Here is a 10,694-nt window from a genome sequence, read left to right on the forward strand (position 1 = left end):
GTGCTTCGGTAAGAATATTGAGGGATTATTTTTGTAAAATAATCTTGTATTCCCAGAAATTTTTCTCAATTAATCAAACATAGACTCAGTAATTTTTACTTAATATTTTGGTCAACTAAATAATTTTTTGTTAACATTTTCAGAATTCATTTTTTCATCATATTTCTAATAATCGTGATTCCTAGATAACTTTTTTTTCTCTCGTACCAAACATCCCTTAGAGAGTGAGGAGATGGTGACGAGAGAGCTCAATGGTAGTTGTGAAGGCAACGTCAAGTAATTATACTAGCTATGAAGATAATTAATGATGAGACGACCTCGATATACGTGTCGGGCAGTGTACATAGAATATTTAGCATAAGCTTTGTTTTTTTTATCATCATAGCCATTGAGATGCCGAGGCTATGTTTCCCATTAACTAGTTACCTGTGATTGCGGTTAGTCCACGTTCGTTGTTGTGGATTTCCATTTCACTTAAAGCACGTTTTACAGAGGAGAAATTTTTTTTATCTGGAATCTCAATTTTTCAAAAATATAATTTTTATATCCATTTTATAATAATATCTGAAAATTAAAAATTTAAAAAAATTTAATTTCTCAAAAATTTCCAAAAATCTCGCGTATCAAACGAGACCTAACAGTGAGTCAACTCAATCAATTTCAAATTTTCAACTTTTCCCTTTATGAAAGTTTATATAGTATTTCACCCTAGATGTTGGACCTAGGAGGTTATTATCTTCTGGGTCCTCTTCCACTTAACTGGCACGTTTCAGAACCCCAGTGGCTCTTTCACTTTGTAACCTAGTTAACCATTAGTTTGTGTCGCATGAAAAAGACTTCGATCCATTTGAGTCTTGACACGTTCCTCCATGGTCCCACCCCACAGTGCTGTGGATTTGGAACTTTTCCTGTAAATGACGTGAATCTGGTCACGTTACATTGTCACTGCTCACCGAAAAGTTTATGCTGTGTTTTATACTTTTATTAGTTTTTTTTTTTTTTCTCCAAATATGATTTGTCAATAGTGTTTTGTGATAAGATTTGTATTTAAAAAAAAAGACTTACCTACCAAGAGCATTGCTGAATCCAAAAACCTTGATGTAATGTTAGTTTTGCTGTTTTCGAGAAGTTCCGGCATAAAAAATGGTCATCCCACATGCAGGTTGGATAAATACTAAATATAAATCGTTTAGAAGATTTTATGTCTTATTTAATTTTTTTTTTTTTTTTTTGGTGTGGTCTTATTTAACTTTATATGTTAATGGTATTACGTAGGAGAGTGAAAAAAAAATCAAAAGATAATTATTGGGATTGATCTAATGATAAAGAATTTGAATAATTTATATGAGTTCATAGGTTTATAATCTCATTGCCACAATTATATTAAAAAAAATATTGTGAATTGAATTTTACCACACTTAAAAGATTAGATTGTTAAAAAAAAATTTATGAACCGAATTGATTTTCTTTCTTTCTTTATTTTTTTTTCTCTTATTTCATTTTCTTTATTTCTTTAATTTTTACTTTTACTTTTTTTTCTCTTATATTATTTCTTTTATTTATCTTGATTAATCTTATTTTACTTTATTTTATTTTTCTTTTAAATTTTTAATTTTTTTTATACTTTTATCTTTTTTCTCTTAATATTTTTGTAGTTTTTATTTGGGTTAACAATTAATTCAAAAACTAATTTTGAACTGGTGCAGTAAAATAAACCAGTTCAATTCAGTTCGACAAAAAAAACTGAATCGAACTTTACTTTATGAATTTAATTAGACTTATATTGATTTAATATATAATTTTGATGTATTGTTTATAGTAATTTTTTATTTTTCTATTACTTTTTTTTGGTAATCTATAATTTCCTATTACTTACCTCAATAAAAGAGTGTGATTTCTGAGTTAAATTTTATAAAAATTCGTGGTCTATTTCCCTCTAAATTTAAAAGTTTGTAATAAGTGGAAAAACACCCTCTTTTCTTTTTCTCAAAATGCTTTGTTTAAAATTAAATAGAAAGGTAATTCACATTTTATTTCTTTTCCACACTTAAACATATTTAATTAAATAAAAAAGTATCCCCTTTCATTTTTTATTATTTATTTCCTTTTGAAGATTTCTCCATCGGTTTATCAATTAATCGACTAATCCGATTGAGTCACGCAAGATAATTAATGATTTAAGTATAAATCATTTTCAATGAATATTCTTTTTTCAAAAAAAAATTGTGTTAAAAAATTGCAAAGATAATTAATGATTTTTAAAATAAATTAAGTGGAATATTACTATCATATTACATGAAAGAAAAATTCTCTTATGCATTCACAAATTAGAGGAGAGAAGAGAGAAAAAATATATAAAATGACATCCACCTTTGTGTATGAAAGAGTTTTGTAATATAAGTGTAATATTCCCCATAAATTAATTTAAAAATGCAATAAGTAAAAAAAATTAAAATTTCCCTTAAGGGCTTGTTCGGAAGCTAATTTTAGGAGAGAAAACAAAAGAAGAAAAGGATTTTATTAATTCTTTCCTTTTTTTGTGAGTTTAACAAAATGAAGGGAAAAATTTGAGGATTTTCACAAAACACTTCAAAACTATTTCTTGTTCTTAATATTAAAGTTTTCCTAATCTAAGGGATTTTAATTCTCAAACAAAGGAAAAAAATATTATTTATTTTTCTTTTCTTTCTTCTATTCCTCTCCTTTGAATTTTCTACCTTTTCAAACTCGGAAACAAAGTCTAAAAAAGAAACATTTTTTGTTTTAACGTGGTGGGTGGATAGGGATTCATTGTCTCCTTTTCATTTTAACGTGTCTGCTCTACTAGCCACATATGGATCATCAGATGATGGGAACATTTTTAGTTTTTTAAAAAAGAAAAAGATGGGAACATTTTTAGTTTTTTAAAAAAGAAAAAGAAAATCAGGAAACTCTTTCTCAGTCCAGCAATGCAATAAATATTTCACAAAGAGCGCGAGATAGTTTTTCTGGTATCAAGTTGGCCAGCAAAATAAAGAATTAGAGCTGGTACAAAGGAGTTTAGATAAGTTATATTAGATCATGTGTTCAATTTTTACTTGTATAAAAAAAATAAAAATAAAGCATAAACTTTGTTCCCATCTAGTCAATTGATGGACTCAATGGTTGTCGCTTGATGTAACCATAGCACACTTTCCACCGTGAAGCAGTGGAGGGGAGTTCCTGATTGAAGCATAAACTTTCTAAGCAACGTTATCTGAAATCATAATCGTCCCTAACACTCATGTCAACTAAGCAGGATCACATCCATAAACATCATATAACATATATAGAAATCATTTAATCAAAGAATACAAGCCAAACATAGGCAACTTATAGAAAACTTTGACAAAAGAAGAGACTAAGAGGGTGTTTGGTAGAAAAGAAAATTTTGTTAAACAGGTAAATACAATTATAAGGAAAATAATGGGTAAAGAAAATTATTGGTAAAATTGATAAAAAGTTATTTGGTAGAACGAAATATTACCGGATAAATTAAGTAAGTTTTCAAAATCTATGTATGGTAAAAGATCTAGGATAATTTGTGTAAATTAACAAAGTGGGTATTAACAACAAGTGCAATCAGCTCACTTTTTCCCGGTAAACCATGAATTACCACTGACGATGTGAATATTAACAACAGTGCAATCAGCTCACTTTTTCACATGATTCACGTTGCCTGGGTATATCATTTTGCTGGCATATTTTTTGAGACTCTTCTACCAAACATTGACATCCTCAGTTCCCAGTTCTAATTTGCCAAGGTATTTCTTGCAAAGACTGCTACCAAATGGCTCCTAAGGGTCTGTTTGTTTGATTGTGTTCTGATTTTTTTTATCCTTAAAATTATTTTGTAGAATAGTTATAAAAATAAGTTTATTTTGAAAGTTAAAAGTCAAACTACAAAATAAAAACAAACTCAAACATGTTCTTTAAATTGATTCTAAAAATAAAAAAAATAATTACAATTTTTGATTTTTTTTGTTTTAAAAACCAAAACACTAATTCGAACCGACTCTGACGACAATCCTTACATCACAGTCTACAATATTTGCATGTTTTACTCTTCACTAAGTTCTTTAAATTTTTAAAAAGATTTAAACACAAAGATAAAAATAATCATTGCTTAACATGTTAATCTCCTCTCTTTTTCCAAAGATTGAAAATAATAATTGCTTAACCTTTTATTCTTCTTCTTCTTCTTTTTACATTTTATAATACAATTCTCTTTCCTTCTCCGGTGATATTCAAACATATATCCAAACACCCTAGGGGTCCAATCATATCCTTTTCGTCAAATTCTATCCTTTTTTGCACTTTGCCCCATGACCTAGTTGAAGCCCAAAATTTTAACCCAATAGTCCCCTTTATTTAATCTCCGTAGCCCATTCTCTAAGCCCAACCAGAAGCCCACAATCTGTCTCAAATCCCTTGGTCCAAGCCATTTTCTATTTTTATTTCTTATTACTTGGCTTCACTTCCTTTCTTCCAGTGCCGTTCACCGCCACTTCTCCACCGTCGACCGCCAAGTCGCAGATCGCCGGAACGGCGTTCATTTCCCTTACTTTTGGCCGCAATCACTGTTCCCTACTTCATCACTTAAGTGTAATCTTGAAGTGGTGGATCCGTAGAAGTAGAACAGAGCTATTGAATCTTAACCATGAGAAGGTAGGGGACGATAACGATTTGAGCTTGATTTTGGTTTTAATTTCGATTTCGATTTTCCAATGTTTACTATGTTGTTGGTTGCAGAGCTGGATTTCATAGGCCGCATGGTAGGCACGGAGGAGGGTCAGGATTCAAGGGGATGATTGTGAAGTTGTCGATTGCTGCTGTGGTGCTCTTGATCTGCACGCTCTCCTTGTTCTACTCGTCAACAGGAACTGCAAATGTTCAATCCAATTATCGCACCGAGGTTCGTTCTAATTGTTTAGTTCAGATTCGGTGGTTGCTGAAATCAATGTTAGCAAATCGAAGCAATTTCAGTTCGGAATCTTCTTGCACATTTTTGTGATATGATATCTGCATTTCATGTGGTTAAACAGATTCGTTTAGAAGAACTTTGGAGCAATGCTGATTCCGGTGGTTGGCGGCCATCATCCGCTCCCCGAACTCATTGGCCCCGTATCTATCTGTTCTTGTAGTTACATACTATTTCTGATCCAAGAATTTTCATTTGAATATGAATACAGATGTTCTATTACTTTCTAATGCTGTATGCTGAAATTTGATGTTGATTGATGTGTTTTTGGCAGCTCCTCCGATCGAAAGCAATGGCTATTTGCGTGTTCGATGTAATGGTGGTCTAAATCAGCAGCGCAGTGCAGTTTGTACCTTTTCCCTCTCACTGTAAACTGTAGCATGATTAGAGGGGTTTTTATTTTCTGTTTTTTGGTTTAGCGCATTCACTCAGACTGTAAAGTATTTGCATTATGTCTTCTCATAAAGCTGAATGAAGTTAGTGCTGTTATTAGGATGGGGCTTCCTATATTTATGGTGCTATTCTGTATATGTTGATACATTTGCATTTCAATGCTGTAGATCTCTAATGCTGTTCTTGCTGCACGAATCATGAATGCTACACTAGTGCTACCTGAGTTGGATGCAAACTCCTTTTGGCATGATGACAGGTAACTGTCTTTAAATTTAATTCTTAACTGACTTCTGAGTCACTGCATCGATTCTTCAAATTCTGGATTTGGATTTTTTTTTTTTATTGGGAAGAAGAAAAAAAAGTGGTTGGTTGTTCAATTTGCATGTGATTATTAATTATCAGCGAGAACAATTGCTATTTGCTAAAGTAATTCCCTTTTTCCTCATCTTATTAGAAGTTAAGAACTGCTTCAGTCCATTTTTCTTTGAAACGAATTGATGTGGTTGCCATTGTTTTTCTCCCTTTTTTGTGTATGTGCATTTCCTTAGGTATATACCTTTTCATGCTGTTAGCCAAGGTTTAATAATCTTGTACTTTTCTATAAACTAGCATTAAATGCTTGCTCATTTATCCGATGGATTATTAAGTTGGATGTTTATTAAATCCCTTTATACTTCTTTGATAGAAGCATAGAAATGAATTGCATCTAGTTTTAGCATCCAAAATCCACGTAAAGCTTGGTTCACTTAAATTTCAGACTAAATTTCTTAAATTTAATTGTTTGTATTTTGGTAGTTAAAATCTTATTCTGATTTAAGAGAAGGGGCACCCGTGATACTTGCATAAAGAGAAAATTCAATTTTATGGTATGACAATTTGCTTTTTCAAATCTACATACTAGCTTTAAGCTGCCTTATATATCTAATTTTTTTTTTAAGAAGTACCTTAAAACTAGGAGTAGTTGTAAGTGGTGGGCTTTCACAATATATATTGGACTTTTTGGAAAAGTAGGAAGACACCAAATGGGGAATCCCCTTTCTATGATAGTGTAGATGCTGGTTTAATGGCTTGTTAATTTGTCATGAACCAGCGTCACACTACACAATAGGTCCTATGACTTCTTTTTTTTTATTAACATGCAGTGGTTTCCATGGAATCTATGATGTTGAGCACTTCATTAATACACTGAGGTATGATGTAAAGATTGTTGAAAGCATTCCAGAAAATAAAAAAAACGGCAAAAAGAAGAAAATAAAGGCATTTCAGGTAGACTACAATAATTTGGTAATTGATGAGTAGTTTGAAACTATTTCAATTTCCTGGATAATAAGTTCATATGTTATTTTGACACAGCTTCGACCCCCTAGAGATGCTCCTATAAGTTGGTATACTAATGATGCTCTCAAGAAAATGAAGGAACATGGTGCCATCTATCTTACTCCCTTTTCACATCGATTAGCCGAAGAAATTGACAATCCTGAGTACCAAAGGTTGAGGTGTAGAGTTAATTATCATGCTTTAAGATTCAAGCCACATATCATGAAGCTAAGTCAATCAATAGTGGATAAGCTACGTGCAAAAGGTCCCTTCATGTCTATACATCTTCGGTTTGAGATGGATATGTTGGCATTTGCTGGGTAAGTTATCTGGGTTGCATTGGACAATTGTGTTTGCATATTTGTTCACATCAATTGAGTTATAGACATTGCTTTGTTAGTATTTTATGTCCTACACTATCAAGGGTTAAATGGATATTTTCCTTTTGATTTAATGTAATGCAATGAATGTTCATGCCAAGTTTTGTCAGAAAGCATAGATCAAAAGTGTGGGATTTTCAATCCATATGGGGACCTATATTGATTCCTTTTATTGTTTCTAAAGGTCTATAATATCTACTCCAAAGTCTTTCTATTGATTTCAATTAATGTTGGATCCCAGGTGAAAATGGCATATTTATTATGTGACAAATTATATATATATATATATATATATATATATATTTATATTTACCATTGCAGCCTCATAAAACGTGGTTAATGGTGGACTGGGTGCTGAAAATTATAAAATCACCGGGGTGATTTTTTGTTTTAAATCATAGATTGAAGGGACCTATATTTATTCCTTTTTATTGTTTCTAAAGGTCTCTAATAGCTACCTACAGCAAAGTCTTTCTATTGATTTCGATTAATATAGGTTCCCAGGTGAAAATGGCATAACTTGGTGCTGAAAATTATAAAATCACCAGGGTGTGTGTGTTTGTGTTTTTTTAAATAATAGATTGAAGAGAAACCTTTTGCATTTTGGTGTTTTCTCGTATCTCTACAGGATCACGGTATTAATTATTCCTTTTATTTTTTTGTGTGTTTTCCACTGTTTGAAACAATATCCAATATTTTCTTCTTAACCTCTTCTGTCACGCCAAACAGGGCTCTACATTTTTCTAGTACCAGCTAAGTGATGTTTTAAACGATTAGCACCCGCTGAGTACTTTCTGACAATATTTTCACTTTATTGTTCTAGTGTTTTCATTAACTTCATAGTAATGCTACCATCTCCCATCACTTTTTTTTCCACCAGCTTTTTTTCCTTTTCATATCAGCAGACCCACCAGTTCCCACAACAGATGATACTATTAGAGAAATAATAAAATAAAATCAGAAATAACAGGAGTTAAAACGGAGTGCAGTAGTTGCTTTAGCTGAGAACAGAGCTTGAGCAGAATCAAAACAAAAGATTGAGGACCTTAAAGCTTCAACAAGCACTAGAAGAACTGAGATTTTCATGCTTCAATGGTGAGAGACCAATGATTAGAGAGCAAAGCTTGAAGAAGAATTAGTTCAGAATATTGAGCGAGAAGGAAAAGAGCGCATAAAAGAACCTAGATTAAGTTTTGTGGAAGGATTGACCTGATTCATCATCCCAAAGGCAATACTCATCACCCTATTTCAACTAAAACACTGCCCAGCCTAAAAAATATAGCTCCTATTGGATCACTTTCTTGATTTTGATATACATGTGATCTAATGGATTGACATGGGCTTTAAAAACAAACTTCAGCTGGAAGGTTTTAAGTCTGTTGCAGTTGATGATGTGTGGTGCATCGCATCTATTTGTTCAAGAAACTGAATGCTCTTCCTGATGTAACTTTTACTGTGCTGCATAATTAATAATTTGGGTAGTTTATTAAATTCTAAGATACGCACCAGGGATATCTTCCTGTTATATCTTGAGTGTTTGAAAAATTTTGTATGGGCATGTACTACAAGTGCTGATCCAAGAGTAGAATCTGTTTTATTGGTAGATAAAAATATCTTTTTTTTTTCTTTTTTCTTTTTTTAAAAACATGGCAATGCTTATTTTTCTAAATTTCTCATGTTCAATATGAATGTGATTGTAGATGTTTTGATATATTTACTCCTGAGGAGCAAAAGATATTGAAGAAATATCGAGAAGAAAATTTTGCCCCTAAAAGACTTGTCTATAATGAAAGAAGGGCCATTGGAAAATGCCCATTGACTCCTGAGGAGGTAAAAATTAGTTATGCTGTGATTGTTTTTTAATTTGTTTCTCAGGGTCTGGTAATGGACTAACCTTTACATGCATGCTGGTGATTACAAATTTCAAATTTGTTGAAGATTATGATACCAATGTTTCAATTGGATGTGCATTGATGTGTTTCTCATAGCAGGTTGGTCTTATTTTGCGTGCATTGGGTTTTGACAATTCTACCAGGATATACCTAGCAGCTGGTGAATTGTTTGGTGGGGATCGATTTATGATGCCATTTCGAAGTTTGTTCCCCCGACTCGAGAATCATACTTCTGTGGAACACTCTGAAGAGCTTGTCGAGAACACTAGGGGATTGGCAGGTTCTGCTGTGGACTACATGGTCTGTCTTCTTTCTGACATTTTCATGCCAACATATGATGGCCCAAGCAACTTTGCAAATAACCTCCTTGGACATCGCCTTTATTATGGTTTCCGGACTACAATCAGACCTGATAGGAAAGCTCTTGCCCCTATCTTCATTGATAGGGAGAATGGGCGGATGACTGGTTTTGAGGAAGCTATTAGGAAAGTCATGCTTAAAACAAATTTTGGTGAGCCTCATAAGCGTGTGTCTCCAGAGTCTTTCTATACTAATTCTTGGCCTGAATGCTTCTGCCAAACATCTGCAAGGAACCCTGCAGACAAATGTCCACCAAATGATATTTTAAATACTCTGAACAACGAATTAGAGAAAGAAGCAACAGACACAAATTCTACAATATCGTCAGCAGAAAGATAAGAGTTACTTGTGGCTTTGGGCTAATGGTTCTTTTACTCCGCAGTAATGAACTGCTGTGGTCCAAATTGAAAAGGAATGAGCTCCAATTACTAGATCCAGAGTTTCAGGGGATCGTCTTTTTGTCTCAAACTATTTTGTCTACTGAGGGAATAATATAGTTAAATTCAAGGCGTTCTATTTGCCTTCAGTTTCGTGTAGACAATAGAAGAGGATCGCATGGATTGGATAGAGAGCTGGCGATGTGACTTGAGTTATACGAAAGTTACTTGGGAAAGGATGTATGAGATAGGCACTTCTAGTTACTTGGGAAAGGATGAAAACTCTGGCAGATTTATGTTAGAAATTTGGAATGCTGAAAATTAACAGATGTGTTAAATTTATGCTTTGTTTTATTTATTTAATTTATTTTGGTCGGGGATAAAATGGCCTTTGTTCATTAGGGATAAAGACTAAAATGCCACTTTTTGATAAAAATATTATCCAAATGTTGAGATTTTCATCAAAATACCATGTTACAAAATCTACTGTCAGGCCCTCGATGGGTTTTATTCGACCAAATCACAGAAGCAGGACAACTAAGACAATCAGCAGGACTTGTTAAATGCAGTTTAAAAAGTGCACTTTGGACTTCATGCTTTTGGATGCAGAGAAATTCGCATTAATGACATTACCTTAAATTTTGGTAAAATGGGCTTCTTTTTCTTTCTTCACGAATGTTTTTGAATAAAGACGAAGGAAAGCACATTGTCATATCCACCTAGGTAAACTACCAAAAGGTTGGTGAATTGAACATGCAAAATTCTTTGTGGTAAACCGAGGTAACTTTCAGCTTTGACTGCCATAAATACCAATATGTTTTAAGTTATTAATATATGTATTTCTTTTAAAAAAAATACATATATTAATAAAGTAGAATGTTAATTCTTTGAAAGCAATAACAATAAAAAAAGCTTACGATTCAAAATTTAATTTAATATATCAGTATTTGAATTGCGATTTGATAAACATCATTTC

The 10,694-nt window shown here is 32.6% G+C and overlaps 1 protein-coding gene across 3 annotated transcripts; it reads left to right on the forward strand.

Moving 5' to 3' along the window:
* Positions 1-4,520: 4,520 nt before the first annotated feature.
* Positions 4,521-10,135, forward strand: LOC133316253 (O-fucosyltransferase 1). 3 transcript variants are annotated; one of them, XM_061517981.1, is made up of 9 exons: positions 4,521-4,686; positions 4,771-4,933; positions 5,064-5,142; positions 5,274-5,344; positions 5,560-5,648; positions 6,535-6,658; positions 6,746-7,029; positions 8,790-8,919; positions 9,078-10,135. In XM_061517981.1, the coding sequence occupies exons 1-9, from the start codon at positions 4,679-4,681 to the stop codon at positions 9,678-9,680; spliced, it is 1,551 nt and encodes a 516-aa protein (XP_061373965.1). In that variant the 5' UTR covers positions 4,521-4,678; the 3' UTR covers positions 9,681-10,135. The 3 variants fall into 3 exon arrangements, with proteins under 3 accessions (XP_061373965.1, XP_061373966.1, XP_061373967.1); XM_061517982.1 differs by having other exon boundaries at positions 9,081-10,135; XM_061517983.1 differs by lacking the exon at positions 4,521-4,686 and having other exon boundaries at positions 4,796-4,933; positions 5,064-5,158.
* The last annotated feature ends 559 nt before the right edge of the window (positions 10,136-10,694 follow it).

This window comes from Gastrolobium bilobum, unplaced genomic scaffold (assembly GCF_033153095.1).
Source record: "Gastrolobium bilobum isolate Gb01-03AN ecotype WA unplaced genomic scaffold, APGP_CSIRO_Gbil_v1 utg7242, whole genome shotgun sequence".
Classification (NCBI taxonomy): Eukaryota; Viridiplantae; Streptophyta; class Magnoliopsida; order Fabales; family Fabaceae; genus Gastrolobium; species Gastrolobium bilobum.

Bases quoted from the DNA above. Each gene is read 5' to 3' on its own strand.
- LOC133316253 (XM_061517981.1), top strand. The intron at 4,934-5,063 runs GTTCGTTCTAAT...GTGGTTAAACAG, and splicing joins AATCCAATTATCGCACCGAG to ATTCGTTTAGAAGAACTTTG. The intron at 5,345-5,559 runs GTTTGTACCTTT...TCAATGCTGTAG, and splicing joins TAAATCAGCAGCGCAGTGCA to ATCTCTAATGCTGTTCTTGC.